Source organism: Lathamus discolor, chromosome 16 (genome assembly GCF_037157495.1).
Source record: "Lathamus discolor isolate bLatDis1 chromosome 16, bLatDis1.hap1, whole genome shotgun sequence".
NCBI classification, from domain to species: Eukaryota; Metazoa; Chordata; class Aves; order Psittaciformes; family Psittacidae; genus Lathamus; species Lathamus discolor.
In genome coordinates, this window is record NC_088899.1 from 930698 (window position 1) to 949347 (window position 18650).

The window sequence follows — 18650 nt, forward strand, 5'->3', positions numbered from 1 at the left end:
GGTGGAATCTAAACCTTTCTTCATGTGGAGCCAAAATCCACCTTTGTAGCCCAAGAGGCTCTGCAGCATGTGGCTGAGCACCCCGGTAACCACCCTGGACCGAGTGCTGGTGGCCAACAGCTCCTCCGAGGTGGTGCAGTGCGTGATGCCATGGGAGGTGCTGTACCCAGGGGTGTAGCCAAGATGCACAGTAGTGGGACGGGGCTAAAGTTCTAACGGACAAATTAAAGGCCCTCACACTTATCCACTTGAAGGGAAGAATCTGTGAGGGGTTTTTTTTGTGCTGCTGTGAGTCCACTGTGATGTGCAGATGTCAGAGGGAGAGGTTGGACATGTTGGTTTTGAACCTGGACAGCAGCAATAACCGGGTCTTTGTGCAAATCCAAATGTATGCTGAGCTAACCAAAAGCTTTGTTGAGTGGCTGCAGTTGGTTTCCATGCTGTCACCCAGCCTTGCCCCTGGTGATAGGCGCTTTTCCTCCACACTATTCCTTGCAAGGATGTGCTGAGAGGGGAAAACGGTAACTTGTGCAAGTGACTTGGGAGAAGTGATGGGTTGAACCTTTCTACAAGAGTCTTGGATCCCAAGCTGTGGAGCTACTTAATGTTCAAAGGTGATGAGATGCTCTTTAAAATACTAGTTTGACTCATCCCTAGGTCTTGAATTGTTATTTTAATCTAATAATGCTCTTTATCTTCTTGGGCTGTCCTTGGACAGAGGTATACGTACATGTATATTTATATGTGTGTATCTATCAATCTGTCCTAGGCCATAGCTCAGGGCAGCTTCCAGCCATTCTCCTGCTGATGTCCTGGATAAAACCCCCCTTGACTTCTGGCCAGCAAAGTGAAAAGCGTCTTGCTGGTAAACATGCAAAAGCAGCCCCAAATGCTTATTTCACTAACACAAATCTTGCTGTTGATACTGCATTCATTTTTAATATGTATCCTCCAAAGACAGAAACACATGTACAGTAATTGTGTCAGCTGAGTTACATGGAAAAAAAGAGGCTTTTAAATGGATGCTTTTAAAGTGGTGCCTGCTGCAAGGCCAGTGAAAGAAAGGATCTGCTACTGAAAGGAGTCCAAGATGGGATTTGCAGGAGTGGGAGTGGAAACTTCAGCCCCAAATGCTGTCTGGAGGTGTTCACTGCAGTTAAAAAGACCCCAAAAAATCTTACGTACGTTTTCTGTTAACAGTGCTTGAAGCATAAAGGATGCAGAATCTGACGGTGTCACCGAAGTCTATGAAAACAGCCAATTACTTCAGTGTGAATGGTGGTTGTCAGCAATTAGTGCAGGGAATGTTTAAATTGTATTAATTTCATCGCAGCAGATTTGGAAGAGGCTGGAATGAGTTGACGTGACCTGAGTGCTGCCTGCTTGTCCCCTGGGAATTAGTGTGCAGCCAACATCCCCCTCCCTAAGGAAAAAAGGTTAAAAAGAGGAGGCAAAAGTAAAAATGGGCAAAAATGCTGGGAAAGAATGTCCTGTGGGAGACTTTGCACTGGGGTTGTTGCAACTGGGAGATGATTCCTAATAGCAAGTCTAACTTTGCACCCCAATATAGCAATGCAAGGCTGAACTGCAGAGGGCGAACTGAGCCCCAGTCCCCATTCAAAGGGGTTGATGCTCACTTCAAGGCACATCCAGCTTCTTTGTGGCTTCAAATAAAAGCACAGCCCCAGCCAGCTCCCAGGACAGTGTGTGGAAGTCCCTGCCAAGCTGTCTGTATGTGGAAGAAACAGGGGCTGGAATGAGGTTCCTGAGTAATTGGCCCTGTTTTCCTGGTTATTGGAACTTTGTGTAAGGATTGCTAAGAGCTGTCTGCAAACAGCACTTCTCAGATTGTTTATTTAGGTGCGTAAACCTGGCATAGCTGTGGGGATTTCCTACCCCCCTATTTTAAAATGAAGTTAAGGTTTCCCTTTCAAGTTAAGTCATTCTCTTAATGCAACTTATGCAAATAAAACAGGCTTTCTCCATAGGACCCTCTTGAGCTGGAGGTGCTGGTTCAGACGGGATGGAAACTTGATATAATGCAAGAAATTGCCCCTTATGTGGTTTCCAAAGGAAACCAAGGAGAGTAGGAGATGCTGTTGCTCCCATTGCTTCCCTGAAATGCCAGTGTCCTTCGCGGAAAACCACTTGAAAACTTGCTGGAGAGAGTTGCTTCAAAGCCCATACCTGGTTTCTACAGCAAAGACATCCATTGGCAGCAGCACTGGTATGGAGTTGGGAAGAGCAAGGGCAACAACGCTTAGGGATGTATTAAAAGAGCTGACAGCATGTCTTCCAGTGTTTGAGCCCAGCAAGGGGTGTAGCTTTTTGCCTGTCAAACCTTGGCTCATGGGTTGTGCTTTGCAATCTTTATTTAGATATATCCGTGCAAAAAAATGGATTGTGCTTTTCATTTGTATATTACAAAATACATGGATGCTGCAAAAAGAAATATATATTGGAAAGCACAATCTATTTTTGTATAGACATGGATGTAGCTTAAATTATATATCTATAAAAGGAAGAAGCTCAGGTATCTGACTGATCCTGAGCTCAATAATTCAGGTTTCTCCGTAGGCTTTGGCTTGCAGCCGAAGTGCATCCAGTGGTGTGGGGAGCGTGATGCTGCTCCTACAGCTTCTATAGATCTTGGATTTTAATCTTTCCCTAGTTTGTGCCTCTATGGGGAGCCAAGTACTAAATTGGGGATTAAATTGCCTTTGTTAGAATCAAGAGAATCCCAGACTGGTTTGAATTGAAGGGACCTTAAAGCTCATCCAGTTCCAGCCAGCTGCTGTGGGACCAGAGGGAGTGATGTGGTTCCAAGGAAGCTGCATTGTGCAGTGCTTTATAGTGAGGACCTGTAAGAAGTTGCTGCAACCGCTTTTGGGCCATGCCCAAGGACTCCTCTGAGAGTCTCAGCTGCAAAAATCCCTTCTGAGCTGCCCTTCCTTAGGCTTGTTTCCCCTGTTCCCTCTCCGGAGGGGTCGCTCCCCGGTGGGGATTCTCCTTAGTTCCCACTGAAATGCTGCAATTTGCAGAACTCCCCCGGGATCAGTTACCCTTATACAAACTGCCCCGTGTCCATCCTGCTCTGCTGGTTAATCATTTCCCTGGGAATAGCCCACTGGATCCCCTGAGCAAGGCAGCTTGTAGCAGAAGGTGAACATGAATTATCAGTGGGGTGAAGAAAATGAGCAGTTAATGGCAGCCACTGGTGTTCTGTGGCTTTTGCACGGTAAACGTCACACCATGTTCAAGCCCCTCACACCCTCCTCGGGCTTCCCAAGGGCTGGAAGGGAAGCAACATTTCTGCAGTCCCTGGGGTAGGTGCTTTTGGCATTGGCCACTTCTCCGTTGCTGCTTTCTTGCATGGATTTCAAGCCAGCACATTGGGCTGCACCGAAATCCACCGCCTGGAGCTCGGACTGTTCTTCATTAGTGACTTTATTGCTAAATAATTTGCAGCATGGGCCTTGCCAGCGCTCCGACGGGAAGCATTTCAAGTATGCAAACCAGATTTTATGCTTTCCTGGTGCAGCTGCTGGCCAGATTGGGGGGAGCTGCCTCTCCCTGTCCTGCTGTCAGCATCACCTCCACATGGAACCAGCCCAGCACTTGTATGGAGGGACCATAGCAAATATGCAGGTTCAAACCCCTGTATTTCATGCCTGGGTGGCATCCCGCAGGCTGGCTGATACATGGGGAAAGGACCCAACTGCAGTAGCTTGGAGAGGGGGCATTTATGTTGTATTTCTACTTTATTTTTCTGGCAACTGTAGCATGTGTGCTGAGGGGTTTATTCGTCTCCCCACATCCACGGGTATGGTGCAGACTTGAGAAACTAGTAAGGTTTAGGGGGGCCTACAAGGATGCTGCAGAGGGACTCCTCATCGGGGACTGTAGTGATAGGACAAGGGATGATGGGTTCAAACTGAAACAGGGCAAGTTCAGGTTGGAGATAAGGAAGAAAATCCAGGAAAACACTTTATTACCTAAGCAGTGGGTGTGACTGTAGGAAACAAGGTCAATGGAGCTTTCTAGAGGGGTCCACGCTGTGATGGTCCTGCAGTGCAGTTGCTTCAAGGGGTGTAGCAGTCGCTGGGTGTAAATGTGGGAAATTCAAGGTTCGGGTCTGTAGGAGAAAGCATGATCTTTCCCTTTCCAGCCTCAGGGTGGTTTAGTTGGATTCTGTTGAGTTCTGAACATGGGGATGGCTGGAGGCAGAGCTGATGTGGGTTGTATGGGGCATGGTGGAGCTCAGCAGCCTCCGTTGGACCCTGGCCATATGAGCACTGTCTGTGAGTGGTTTGGATGGGGAGGTGGTTCTTTGTTTATTATTACTATTGTGTATTCAACCAGCACCCTTAAACCAGTTTATTACTGCTACTACTATTGTGTATTAAACCAGAAACCAGTACCCAGCGGAAGCTTCCTGCTCCCTACCCAGTGCCTCCTCATCACATCCCTCCTCCTCCTTTGGTCCCGGGGTGTGCTGCAGGCTTTGGGCTGTGCAGAGCAGCTTTGCAAGCTGGGGGGAGTCACCCCAGCAGTGCTTCCCTTGGGGCTGAGCCTGCGGTGGGGCTGTGCCGGGAGCTGTTGGTCACTTCCTTGCATTGTGTCTGCTCTTCCCCCAGCGCTGCTCCGGGAGGAGGTGGCTCAGCTGCAGGAGGAGGTTCACCTGCTCCGGCAAATGAAGGAGATGCTGACGAAGGACCTGGAGGAGACGCACGGCAGCAAGTCACCGGAGGTGCTCTCGGCCACTGAACTCAAGGTGCAGCTGGCACAGAAGGAGCAGGAGCTGGCGCGCGCCAAGGAGGCTCTGCAGGGTAAGAGCTGAGCATCCCTCTCCTCACACCTCTCCCCAGCACCCCAAAGCTTCAATTAAAGAGGGAAGGAAAAGCCAAGCTTTGCATGAGGACTTTGCATGAGCTTTGCATGTGGGGTGTGTTTGCTGTGTGCCCTGGGTGGGGTTTGGCTGCAGGGCAGCACTCCCCAGGACCCCCACGCTGTCCTGCACTGGTGAGGGGTGGTGTGGAGCCAGGATGGACCAGTGTGCAACAACAGGCAGGGAAATGGGGTGTGAGGGTGTTGCAGCATGGCAAAGGAATTCCTTCATGGCTGGCTATAGAGTAGAGCCAAGAGAGCAGCTGAAATGCAGCTGGAGACGTTTGCAAGGAGGGGATGGGTTGGAATTCAAGCCCCTTGGACTTGTAGGAGGGAAGCAGTGAGTTTGCTGGTGACTGTAATTTTCCTTACCCTGCTTAGAGTTATTAGGCTGGGTCTCCAAGTGATGTGCAGGGGCTCCTCCTTTCTTCATGCATTGATCTGGCTGTTTTCCTGTAGTGGTCGGTGCCATACTCTTCCTCCCTTGCCAACATCTGCGTTGCAAGCTCTCTGTGAGCCCCAGGACTAGGGTGAACAGGGCAAAATGCAACACTGCAGCTTTTCCTCCCCAAAAATGAGCTGACAATGAGTGCGGGCAGGATGGTTTGTTAGCTGGAGCTGGGGGATGATCCTGTGCAAGGGAAACCTCTCGCTGGCAGCATCGCGGCTCTAAATATCATATCAAATCCCCAACATACCGAGTATAACTTCCACTTGTCAGCTCCTGTTTGTGGATTATGGAGAGAGGCTGTCAGAAGTTTTCAGGCTCAGAGGCTGAGCAGCATATGAGGAGCTGCAGGGAGGGAGAGCCCCTGCCCAGCACATCTCCATCCGGGATTCATGGTGGGGAAAACAGGGAACTGGGGAGGGGAGTTCAGAAAACTGGATTTTGTCGCTCTCTGATTTATAAAAGCAAAAAATCAGCAACAACCAAAATATCTTCACAATCTCAGTGCTCCTCTTCCCCTCCTCATGCCCCCAGTGCAGCCTCCGGCAGCAGAAAATGTTCTGGTTTTATCCAACTGTAATTAGAGAAGAAAAACCTTAATTAGAGAATATTTGCTGTTGTGGACAGGGAGAGGAAGTGCTGATAAAAAGAAAAGCAGAACTATTTAAAGAGTGCAAAAAAAGGAAGACTAAGTCATCTAAGAAGCGGCGGTGGGGTCACACACGCTTCTGTGGAGGGTAGTGCAAGAGAGTGAATTTGGCTTGAGAACTGTGAGTGCTAAAGGAATACCATGTTGAGGTTTTATTAGGCTTTTACTGGCTGCTCTAGGAGCCACTGGGATTAGTTTTCCAGGACTTCTCTGCAGGTGTGATGGCTGGGAAGCGTGAATCTCAGCTTGCTCTTGGAAAGGACATAACAAGAAGCGTATTTGAATTGATGCTCCTTCCATCCCTTCCAATATTGGAAAGCTTTTGTGTAAGTGGGAAGAGCTCTTTCTCTGTGCTGGATCTGGGCCAGAGGCACTGGGCAGCAGAGCAGGCTTAGCACGGCAGCAGATAGAGATGGGTGATGTGGAAGCAGGATCAGCAGTTGGAGGAGCAAGAAAATCCTTTTTCCTTTCCATGAAACATTGTTCCTAGAGAAACTTAGCCAAAAGGGGAGGAAAATGGCCGTGACTGTGCCTGGTGCATGGATGTGCCAGGAGAAATATATCTGCTGAGAGAGGCACTTGGGGAAGTAATGGCTTTCTGTTAAGGTGGTGCAAGGAGCTCAGAAAAACTTGACTGTGCTGTCCTGTAGCTCAGGGCTTTGTGTGGTTGTGTCCCGCAGCCAGAGAGCATCTCCCAAGAGCATCTCCCTCCTCATAGCATTAAAGGTCCTTGCTGAAGGATGCTCCGTGCCTGGCAGCATCAGCTGCAGCATCCCTGCACCTGCAGCAGTGCGCTGGGTTGTGTGTAATGTCGTTAGCAGATAAGTTGTATGGAAATCTGTCACTGTTGCTGGCTCCGAGCCTGGAAGCGCGGCGCAGCCAGTTCAGATGAATATTGGCTCTCACCGTGCCTTAGCACAGAGGGAAGTAGAGAGGGTTTGCCAGTGGGGTTTGCTTTTGAGGGCTCCCATAGTTTTGACAGCCTTCGTTCTGCACAGCTGCACGGGGTCTGGTGTGTGAGGGTCTGGATGGAGGAGGTGGGCTCGTCTCCCCTTCTCAGCAATGCGTTTCCAGCTCTTTCCAGCAGCATTTAGCACAGGGTAGAGCTGGCGAGGAGCCCATACGGTGTCTTCCTTGTGCCGTACTAACAAGCCCTTGCTGTGGAGGGAGGGAGCAGGGATCTGGAGCAGCACAGGATGCTCTGCAGGAGTAACTTGAGCAGTTTTTGTGTCCCTGACAGCATGTGCTTTATGCAGCTTTATTGCACTGTTTCCTGGGCTAATTCCATCTCCTGCCCTTCTTTTTAATTAGTTATCATCCAAATAAAATCCCCAAATGCTATATCCTGTCATCCTCCTCTCCTGTGCTTGGACAGGGACTCTGGATTGTGCTTACAGTGTTAATGCAGTTATGTTCTTCCCTAGCTGGAAAGGTATGGATGTGGTCTGGCTTCCTGATGCGGAGATCTCGCATGGGAGAAGTTGTAGACAGCTTTATTACTGCTGGTCCTGCTGCGGGAAGAGACCGTGCCCATGTGCCTGGAGGGCTCAAGGAGCCTCTTGGCTGGGTGACATCTATGAGCATGTGGGCTGATGGCAGAAACCCCATTTCTGGGAAGGTTTATCCAATATGCTAGAGCTCGCCTGCAGGGTTATCGTGTGGAGAGCAAACCTGGTTCCTGTTTGCTTTTTGAATGCCAAGGTGGAGACCTCAGGCTGGCTTTCCCTGCTGCTCGGGAAGGCATGAACCGACATCTGCTCCGCAAATGGGCTGTAGCCTGATCTCCTCCTTCCCAAACTCATGGCTCGGAGCTGTGACCCTCCCCGCACTCCATGGGGATGGCATTTGGGCTGGGACAGGTCTCTTACAGAAATCCCTGGCACCCCTGGCTGGCTGCAGCAAGGGGGGGTAGGTAGCAAAGAAGTGAGTGGATCGGTGTCCTGGTGGATGGGTGTCTGGCAGGTGGGTGCCCCTGCAGATGGGTGTCCAGCCACAGACCCAGCTGAGGAAGCCCTCTCCACCAAAAGGACATGGGGTTCTGTACAGAAAACCTATTCTACTCCTTTGAATCCCTACCTTAAATTCCCAGCAGAAGTTACTGACCACCTCGTTTCCTGTTGGGGGTCAGCTTTGGAAAGCTCTTGGCCTTGCAGCAGGGTGTTTCCAGGTAAATTCCCCCAAAGTGAATGACTCACCTAATTTCTTCCTGACATTCCACATCGCGCTCGAGTTTCCTGCCTGCACCACAGCTCTGCACGCCCCGAAGCGAGCGCTGCTATGTCTGATGCTGTGGAACACTGACGTCTTCAGTGGCAAGATCTTCTCTGCAGATGATGTCTGCATGTGCCTGTTCCATTACAAAGCAAGGAGTGGTCCTGCACAGGGCTGATTGATTTTATGGCTTAGTCATGGTGACAATATTGAATTTCATGGTTGGAATAGAGAAACAGGAGAAATTAAGTGAATGTTAATAGGACAGGATGGGTTTACATGTTCTTCTGGCGTGGGGCGTCACTGGGGCTTGAGTGGTGTGTCCCTGAGGATGCCTTTCCCCATGTTAGAAAATAAGTTTATGATTTGGTAAGTGATGAAGTCAGCTCTAGTCCTGTTCCTGTCATCAAAATCCACCTTGTACAGGGCAAGAGAAGTAATCAAAAATGTTGGGAGTCATAGAGAACTGCACTTCAAGAGGGTTGGAAATGGGCTGCATCCACTGCTATTGCCCTCACTTGTGTTTGGGCTCTGCCGCTTCATCCCAGGAGCAGGAAGCCAGGCAGAGATGCTGTTTCTATGGTCTGAACATCGCAGTTTCCCATCTAGTGTCACATTATCAAGGTAGTCAAACTAAGCATTATCCATATGCCTTCCAAGCAAACCTGGGCTAGATGGTGTGACCATCACCACCTCACGTTCTCTTAATTTAATATTAATAATATTGAAGGGGGGGTGGTATCTATAGCAGCCCCCGGCTTGGTGGGGGTGATGCCTGGTTTTAGCACGCAGTAACTAATGTCCAGAGGCTGTTTGATGTTGAGGCCAGGCAGGGTCATGGAGTGGTGGCAGCTTCGGTGGGGACATCACTGGGTGGTTTCAGCCATGCTCTGGGAGTGATTGGAATGTGGCTCATTAGGTAAAGCTGGAAACAGAAGGTGCTGGAGGGGCGGACCTCAAAAGGAACCCAGTGCAGAGCAGGTCCCATCATCGGCATCCGTCATCCTTCTCCGGGAGGAGCGTTGCGCAGGAGACAGATCCTGTGGCAGGAGGTGGGAGCTCAAGTAACACAAGTGCAGGTTGACCTCACACAGGATTAATGGTGCAGTGCCTGCATTGTGGGCAGGTGGAGAGGGATGTGAGAGCTGGGGGGGTTCACACCAGTATTCCCAACCCATCTCTCCCATTGCTTGCTGCTAGGGCTGGTGCTGAGTCCAAGGGGTCAATGGGATCTCTCCCATCACTTGCTGCTGGTGCTGGTAGGATCGCACTCGCCGTCAGCCATGTGCTTTGGCTGGGAGGGGGGAAATGTATTACGCAGATAAGCTGCATGAACTAAATGCTTCTTGCTCATGGTGTGGGGTTAGGATTTCTGACTTCTCTTGTCGTCTTGGGTTTATGAACAGGTCAGAGGTTTTGCCAGAGCCCACAGTGCAGATGAGCTCTGCGAAAGTGTGTTTAGATATTCCTGGGGGTTGGGATACAGAAACCTGCCCTGGAGCATCAGCTTGAAAGGAAAAAAAAAAACCCATTTCACTTGCTTGGAAGGCCCTGATGAGCAGTGAAAAACTCCTTTCTTACTCCCTGGCTGCCCCTTCTGTCATGCCATGGATTACAGTAGCTCATTTTCCCCACCAAGTAATTAGCTGGGCTTGTTTGCTAAGAACACATGAAGCTGCTGCACCAGGCTCATTGCAGGAGCTGCTGGCAGCCCCAACTGGTCAATTCTGCCTAACTTTCTATTTTCTTCCTGCCTCTTTCAATTAATTTCCTATTAATTGGATTTGAAATGAAGTTCTCCAATGGTGGATAAATCTTCTTTAAGCTCAGGAGCTGATCAGTTCTGGAGGAGGGAGAGCAATGGTAGGAAAAATAGGAGGAAAAAGTGTGTTAATTTTAGCACATCTCTCAGATATGAACTGAAACAACTGGTGAAGTGTCCTGTGGGGTTAATAGGGAAAAACCTGCTCTTGCAATACCCAGAGTCCATCATCCTCTCACAGCACTGGTTGGTGTGAATGCTGGTAAATAGTGAACCTTTGGAGACAGTGTGTACTGTTCTAACAGGATGCCACTGCTGATTAAAGCAGGTTGTATGCTACAGGGGACTCGTTATTTAATGAAATTCATTCGGAGCCTGTTGTTGCCTCCAGCATACGAGAGTGCAAATGTGACTTAAACTTTCCTAAGAGCCTCTCAGTGCCCTCGAGGAAATTAAAAATACATATATTTCTGTGTTGTAAAGTGTTTAATGCTTAAAAATAGAGGGGGTTTAGGAGTGTGTTATCTTACTGGGATGGGGTTGAGACCAGGGTTAAGGGAGGCAGAAATTCCACCTTGAAAGGCCAAATCACTTAATGTGTCCTCAAGCCATGGCTGGTGTGGTCAGGTACTGCTCTCTGTGGGGTCTGCATCTCACCCCAGGGTGGCTCAGTTGAATTATCGGTAATTCTTGTCTTTCAGCAAGTTTTGACATTGTGTGAAATAACTGAGCCGGGGGAGGTGGTTGTTAAATGCACACAAGCAGTGGGAAAGGGCTTTTCTATAAACTTCCATGTTGTCCTGTGTGGTTATTTTTAGAGGGTTCTGTAGTGATTACCCAAGGTGGGAAGAAAACAAGGCAAGTCCTGATGTTGGAAGGGGCCAAGTTGTCCCTGGGAGGAGTCATGTTCATGGATGTGGAAGAGTCACAAGCACTCCCTATCATGGGACTGCGTGAATTGTTAGGACGTTTCTTCGCTGGTTTATTGTTTTCTGTGTTTTGATGCTTAATGTTCGTCCAAAGAATGTCATCTGGGTTTTGACAGATAAAAATCTCTGTTGTCCCAAACATCTTCCTTTCCTTCCACTACTGAGTCTGATTTTCTTCCCCATACCTTTTCCTCTGCTGACCTGCAAATCCTCTCCCTTTTCCCCTGGCTCCATCACAAGCACTTGCTTTATTTTGCATTTTCTCTGTGCACCGAACAAAGTTCCTACCTGAGTAAACACCTCCTTGTTGTAACGAACCTGGTGGCTGCAGTGCACATTTAATGACACCACTCTGCCTGCTTCAGTGCAGGTGGAAATGCTTTTAAAATGCTTTTATTGAGTATTTAACAGAAAGTAGATGGCAGGGACAAGGTTTCCCACATACAGGAGAGTGGGAGCAGAGCTCCCAGGCACGAGCTTTCCTGTGCTGGGGGAGGGCAGAACCATGAAGCCAAAGGTACCAAAGGTGCTCATTGCACAAAGGAAACTGATTTCCTTTTAAGCATGCAATGATAATGGTTTTCCTATGTTCTTTAGTCCAGTTTTTATCCCACATAAGGAGGGGCTCAGAGGCATGTTATAGTGGGGTTTAATACCAAGGTGAAGTGACTTGTTATGGGAATGGGGTAGGAATGCAGTGGGGGCTGAAACACTTGGTGTGGATTTCTTTAATAGGAATAAGTTGGACCTGTGCTTGTACCTGGGGATGGGTTCCACTCATGATGGTGGTCATCTTCTGGTGACTTGTGTAGTACAGACAGCTCTTGGTGGCTTTGGGGATGGCTTTTCTGGTGGGTTTGAGGCTTTTAGTATACTTCTTTTAATATAGAGGGACAAATTGCAGTGCAGGGAGTGCAGGGAGTGTTGGAGGAGCAGAGGGTGTTTCATACCATCCCACTTCCTCAAGAGCAGCACTTCCTCAGGGTGGAAAAGCTGGTGAAGTACTGGAATGAAAAGCAGTATTTGTATTCTGATTCCTAAATTGGGTATGGATTTGGTGGGGTTTAGCTGGAGCAGGATGCCACAGGACAGTGCTGCCAAGGACCAAGTTTAAGTCTGGGCAAAGCAGTTAATGTGCAGATATTGCTGAAGCCCCTGTCTGACGTGGTATTTCTGGAATTCTTCCTGGTTTCATCAGACTCCCAGCAAGCAGGCCCTGTGTCAGGCCTGGGTAGAAGTGGGGAAACATGAAGGTCTTGGTCCCATCCTGTGGTATCCTGACTCCCCTCATCCCCATGCAGTATCATCCTCATGCTGGAAGGGAGCCATGCCCTGGGCTCGTGGGAGTGCTGCTGGAATCTGCCTTGCTGCTAAAAATAAACCTCTTGTGGTTTATTTATCCTGGAAGGGAGCAGCAGGTTTTCCTGCACTGGGATCTGAGGCTTTGGCAGTGGTTTTGCTTCTGAATCACAGAATCCCAGCCTGGTTTAGATTGAAGAGACCTCAAAGCCCATCCAGCTCCAGCCCCTGCCAGGGGCAGGGACCCCTTCCACTGGAGCAGCTTGCTCCAAGCCCCTGTGTCCAACCTGGCCTTGAGCACTGCCAGGGATGGGGCAGCCACAGCTTCTCTGGGCACCCTGTGCCAGCGCCTCAGCACCCTCACAGGGAACAGCTTCTGCCTTATCTCCAACCCGAACTTGCCCTGTTTCAGTTTGAACCCATCACCCCTTGTCCTATTGCTACAGTCCCTGATGAAGAGCCCCTCTCCAGCATCCTTGTAGCCCCCTTCAGACACTGGAAGCTGCTCTGAGCTCTCCACGCAGCTTCTCTTCTCCAGGCAGAGCAGCCCCAATGTTCTCAGCCTGTCTCCATATGGGAGCTGCTCCAGCCCCTGATCATCCTCGTGGCCTCCTCTGGACTTGCTTCAACAGCTCCATCTCCTTCTGATGGTGAGGACACCAGAACTGCACACAGTGCTGCAAGTGAGGTCTCACAGAGCAGAGTAGAGGGGCAGGATCACCTCCTTCAACCTGCTTTGAATCTGCTTTTCCAAGGACTGAGCTGCCCTTTGGAGGGTGGGTGATGATCAGGGGCCACAGCAGTGACGTGATGGGCATGTTGGGGGCATTCATCATGCAGATGAATTTTCATCTGCACCCAGCCCCTGGGGTTGTAATTTTGGTACTTTCTCCTCAAATAACCCAAGAGATGGATGCAAGGGACTGCTGCATCCATGTGCTTGAGCTGTTGTCTCTCCCACAGCCATGAAAGCCGACCGCAAGCGCTTGAAGGTGGAGAAGACGGACCTGGTGAGCCAGATGCAGCAGCTCTATGCCACACTGGAGAGCCGCGAGGAGCAGCTCCGTGACTTCATCAGGAACTACGAGCAGCACAGGAAAGTGAGTGTGGGAGCCCAGCCCCATGGGCTGCTGGCACTGGTGAGCATGAAACCTGGTTTGAAGTAAGGCAAAACCCATCAGAGCCCCAGATAGTGTCTTGTAACTGGGCAGATGCTCCCCTGATGCACAGGCTGCACTGTGACAGGTTAAGGATAAATCCGGAGTCAGGCCAGTGAGCCAGATCTGGGAAATTCCATGTCATTTTGACCAGGTGCATAGCGGGCATCCCTGTCTGGATCACTGCTGCATCCCTGAGTTCCGTGCTCCTGTCAGCACAGGGCTCTTGTGGTACCTGAAGGTACTGTTTGCCCTTTGGCACTGTAAGCAGCCAGAGCATCCCCCAGATGGTTGTGGCAGAGTGGTCTGTGGTAGCACATGGGTTTCCCCTTCCTGATGTCTTCCCCTTGTTCCTGCAGGAGAGTGAGGACGCAGTGAAAGCCCTGGCGAAGGAGAAGGATCTCCTGGAACGGGAGAAGTGGGAGCTGCGGCGGCAAGCGAAGGAGGCGACAGACCACGCCAGCGCCCTCCGCTCCCAGCTGGACCTGAAAGACAACCGCATGAAGGAGCTGGAGGCTGAGCTGGCCATGGTGAGCCTGGTAACACAGTGGGCAGGACTTCAGGGTCACAGCTCAGCAGCTTAAGTGCTTGAAACACACCAGCAAGTTTTGCTAAAGTTAAATCTTTATTGCAGTGTTGAATCTAAGTGCTTGTTGCAGTGCTTATACACGTGCATTGCCTGCAGGAGTTGTATTATTGCAACACTGGCAGAAAACAAGTCCATCACTAAAGAGCTTGATACACTCAGTGCTGGGAGCAACACAATCATAGAATCACAGACTGCTTTGGGTTGGAAGGGGCCTTAAGATCATCCAGTTCCAACCCCCTGCCGTGGGCAGGGGCACCTCACACTAGACCTTGGCACCCAAGGTTCTGTCTGGCCTTGAACACTGCCAGGGATGGAGCATTCACAACTTCCTTGGGCAGCCTGTTCCAACGCCTCAGCACCCTCACAGGGAAGACCTTCTTCCTTATATCCAACCTGAACTTCCCCTGTTTCAGTTTAAGCCCTGTTTAAGTTTAAGCAATTTGTGTGTTTCTTTGCGAAGGGGAAGGGTGGGTTTGGGGCGTTGTGCTGCTGCTGGTTCTGCTGCTCTGGGTGGTGTTCACATGGTTTTCCACCACCACAATGGCCTTGATGTCCTTCCCTAGGCCAAGCAGTCCCTTGCCACACTGACCAAGGACGTTCCCAAGCGCCATTCCTTGGCCATGCCGGGCGAGACAGTGCTGAATGGCAACCAGGAGTGGGTGATGCAGGCAGACCTCCCGCTGACGGCCGCCATCCGGCAAAGCCAGCAGACCCTCTACCACTCGCACCCACAGCACTCAGCAGACCGGCAAGGTGAGCACCCAGCATGGGTCAGGGCAAGTTCATAGAATCCCCGACTGGTTTGGGTTGGAAGGGACCTTAAAGCCCATCCAGCTCCAACCCCTGCCACGGGCAGGGACCCCTTCCACTGGAGCAGCTTGCTCCAAGCCCCTGTGTCCAACCTGGCCTTGAGCACTGCCAGGGATGGGGCAGCCACAGCTTCTCTGGGCACCCTGTGCCAGCGCCTCAGCACCCTCACAGGGAACAGCTTGTGCCTAAGAGCTCATCTCAGTCTCCTCTCGGGCAGGTTAAAGCCATTCCCCTTGGCCTGCCCCTCCATCCCTTGTCCCAAGCCCCTCTCCAGCTTTCCTGCAGCCCCTTTAGGCACTGGAGCTGCTCTCAGGTCTCCCCTTCAGGAGCCTTCTCTTCTCCAGGCTGACCCAGCCCAGCTCTCTCAGCCTGGCTCCAGAGCAGAGATGGAAGGGTGAGGGGCCAAACCCGTTCTGGGGAGCTGCCTTACTCCTGCATGGAGTAAAACATGGGCAAAATGCACCCAGGGTTTTTAGAAGGGCATCAGCAGCTTTCCATGGTGCCAGATTTGCCAGAGTGATGGTAACTCCCTGATGCCTCCTCTGCCTTGCAGCGGTCAGGGTGAGCCCCTGTCATTCCCGGCAGCCGTCCATCATCTCTGACGCCTCCGCAGCCGAGGGCGACCGCTCATCCACACCGAGCGACATCAACTCCCCCCGGCATCGAACACACTCGCTCTGCAACGTAAGGCATCATGTGATGGAGGCTTGTTCCTGCTGGGGGATGCTGGTGGTCCTCTGCTTCCCAAAACAATGTTGGCTTTGGGGTGGCCATGGGTTGGAGGTTTGCTGACCTGGAGAGCTGCTTCCCTGGGGGCTTATCCCAGCCCCACAGTGAGTGACTCAGCTGCCAGAACAAGATGGTTTTTGCTGCTGAGGTGAGGGGTCCTGGGCTGTTTGGGGCTGATTCATTTGTATCCATCTCCTTCTGCTGCAGGGGGACAGTCCTGGACCGGTACAGAAGAACTTGCACAACCCAATCGTACAGGTAGGGCACAAATCTCTGCTTACATTCTCGCTTCTGGGGGGTGGTCGCTGGCATCGATTTGTGCTATCCTAAATTATAATTCTGGGCTGTCTCAGATTTCCGTGTTTTCTCCCAAAATGTAGGTAATGCCATAGGTGGTCGCTGTGCTCAGGGCATATCATGGCCTTAACTGTTGTAAGGCACAGCCTGGATTAGATCATTCTTTTGTATTTGACCCTCAAATATTGGGTATTTTTGCACGCCGTGCACAGCCCCTTCCCTGACCTTACCTTCCTGGAGCTGAAATCCATAACCAGTTGAATTAAGAAGCCAAACCCCAGAAATGTGGGGAGGGGCCCAATTCCACTGCAATCCCACCACACATTTCAGGAATATGGCTTTTATCCTTGGTCCAGAACCTTAGCATTGCTTGCCTAAGGAAGCCCTGGCGGTGTTCAGGGCAAGGTTGGATAGGGTCTTGGGTGACATGGTCTAGTGTGAAGTATCCCTGCCCATGACAGGGAGCTGGAACTGGATGATCTTAAGCTCCCTTCCAACCCAGACTAGTCTGGGATTCTATAATTGCTTTGGATCTGGACCTGAGTATTTTTGGGACTCAGCCCCTGTTGTCCATCATCCCTGATCCGCGGCAGTGAATGAAAAACCTGGTACCTAAACCTGCCGCTCTCCTGCTGCAGTCTCTAGAGGACCTAGAAGACCAGAAGAGGAAAAAGAAGAAAGAGAAGATGGGTTTTGGCTCCATCTCCAGGGTGTTCGCCCGGGGAAAGCAGCGCAAGTCCCTCGACCCCGGCCTCTTCGATGGTACGGCCCCCGACTACTACATTGAGGAGGATGCGGACTGGTGACCCCCTGTGCTGGGCGAGCCTGTCCCTGGCCTCGCCATCACCGATGTACATACCCCAGCCCAGCCCCGCCTGTGGACGTGTTACCTGTTGTCTTGAGAGCGATGCAGCTGTGTCGTAACTTCAGTTTTGGCCCTTTTTCTTGTGTTTTTTCCCTCATACCAGTAACTCCTTTGTTGTCGCTTGAGTTTGTCACTTTGGGTTAAGTTTTGCCTTTTTTTGTTGCTTGGTTGTTTTTGTTCTTTTTTTCCTCCTTCTTTTGACAAAACTTGAAACTTGAAGGACTGCTGTGTCTGTAAATACCAGAAATATTGTGCACTTTGTGCTTGTGACGTCTCTTGTCCCAAACCCGCTGTTCTCCGGAGCCCAGCCCGTGGGATGTCCTCACTTGGGGATGAAGGACCTGCTCAGCTGAGGGACCTCAGACAGCAGACACACAAGATAGATGGAGAAGAAGAATCTCTCATGTGCTGTGATGTCTTCCTGGCCCCCAACGGAGGTGACCTGGGCTGGATGTTAACGCCTGCCGGTCTGGAAAGAAGTGTTTGAACGTTCCTTTTCGTTGTTTTAATTTATTTGCACAGAGCCAGAGGAGTTATTCTAACTAAATTATTGCAGAAGTTTGGGGAGTTTTTATATTTTTCCACGTCGGAAGGGATGGGGCGGGGAGGAGGAAGGGGGTGTTTGTACTGTACTGTCCTGGGAAGCTGCTGCCGGGGGAGCTTGGAGCCATGGACACCCTCCTCCAGGCTCCCATGGCCCCACGGCTGCAGATGCCCCAGGAGCACTTAACGCCTTGGAAAACACAAACCTAAACACATGCCAGGAAATTGGTTGGGGGGAGCTGGTGGGGGCTTTGCCCACTGTTTTTCCTTGCTTTTTAGGGGCTCACCCTTTGCTTCAATTTGAGAATCCAGTGTGAGCTGGGAGCAGGGGAAAGGGGATATCCTGAGATATACCCCTATATCCCAAGACGGGGCTGGCCACCCCACTCCCATTTGGGGTGTTACCACCAGTGGGGGGGACGGGGCAATCGGTACGAGTCCCCACCGGAGTGGTTTTGAAGCGCAAAGTCCAACTTGTGCTTCCAAATCCCTTGGGAAATGCCCCAAAACCACCCCCCAGCGCGGCGGCTGCTTCCCCTCTCCACTAACAGGCGCCGCGCTCTGCATATGCCAAGATAAGTACCTTATGCTTTAATGCTTACGATATAATTTTAAGCTCTTAAAAACAAAACAATGTATTAAGATTTATTTAATGATGCTGTAATAGTGTATTATTTTTCTTGATTCCCATTCTGGTTGAAAACAAAGAGGGGTATTTTTGTCTTAAATCACCAAACTGAACTGCCTATGCCCTTGCACTGTGGATTCCTGCTACCAGGATGATACAGAGAGGCCATGGGGAGGGAGGGAGTGAGGGACCAGTGTGGGGCTGCAGGGCAGAGATTGCCCCATGGCGTCTTTCTCTGCAGAGAAGCATTTTTATATGTTTTGGGGTTTTGTTGGTTTGGTTCTCCTTGAGTTTCTGTAACTTAAAAGTACCAACCACCTGAGCAGATGAGCAACCTCCGTGTTATCCAGTAGTTTCCTTTTGCATTTCAGCTTTTTTGTTTTTTGTTTTTTTTTTTTGTAAATTAGGAAATAATTCTAAAAAAATTACTAAGAGGATGATTTATTTAAAAAAAAACTTGGAGAAATAGCATATGAATTATGGGTAACATTAGATTTAACTTTTCCCCCCATTAGTGGGGGAGAATCCTTGAAGGCATGGATGCAAATATAAAATTATAAAAGATCTAAATAAAGCTTATTTTAAAGTATGGAGGAACTCCATGTGATTTAATTGCTCATCAGACAGAGACCCTGGGCTGAGGTCTTGTGGCACTGGGCACAAGACAAATCACACCTGCCCTGGCTGAATCAGGGGTCCCTGGGATGATGCAGGAGAGGGCTGCATCTATAGACCAGCTCTTTCCCAGGACCAGATGCTGGCCAAGTGCTTGCACCCACATACAGAGGTGGGGCCATCAGTTCATTTGGATGAAATTGGTATTTAAGGATTCAAGGTAAGCAAAGGT

At 50.3% G+C, this 18650-nt stretch overlaps 1 protein-coding gene across 4 annotated transcripts in view; it reads left to right on the forward strand.

Annotated features, from left to right (window-relative positions):
• KAZN (kazrin, periplakin interacting protein) overlaps positions 1 to 18392 on the forward strand; it is a 171330-nt gene extending 152938 nt beyond the window's left edge. For all 4 annotated transcript variants that reach the window (XM_065696814.1, XM_065696816.1, XM_065696817.1 and 1 more), the window contains 7 exons: positions 4638 to 4829; positions 13149 to 13285; positions 13702 to 13872; positions 14495 to 14684; positions 15295 to 15425; positions 15678 to 15728; positions 16406 to 18392. In XM_065696814.1, the coding sequence (XP_065552886.1) occupies positions 4638 to 4829; positions 13149 to 13285; positions 13702 to 13872; positions 14495 to 14684; positions 15295 to 15425; positions 15678 to 15728; positions 16406 to 16573 (1040 nt within the window). In that variant the 3' untranslated portion in view covers positions 16574 to 18392. The remainder of the gene's footprint in view (positions 1 to 4637; positions 4830 to 13148; positions 13286 to 13701; positions 13873 to 14494; positions 14685 to 15294; positions 15426 to 15677; positions 15729 to 16405) is intronic.
• Positions 18393 to 18650: the final 258 nt, after the last annotated feature.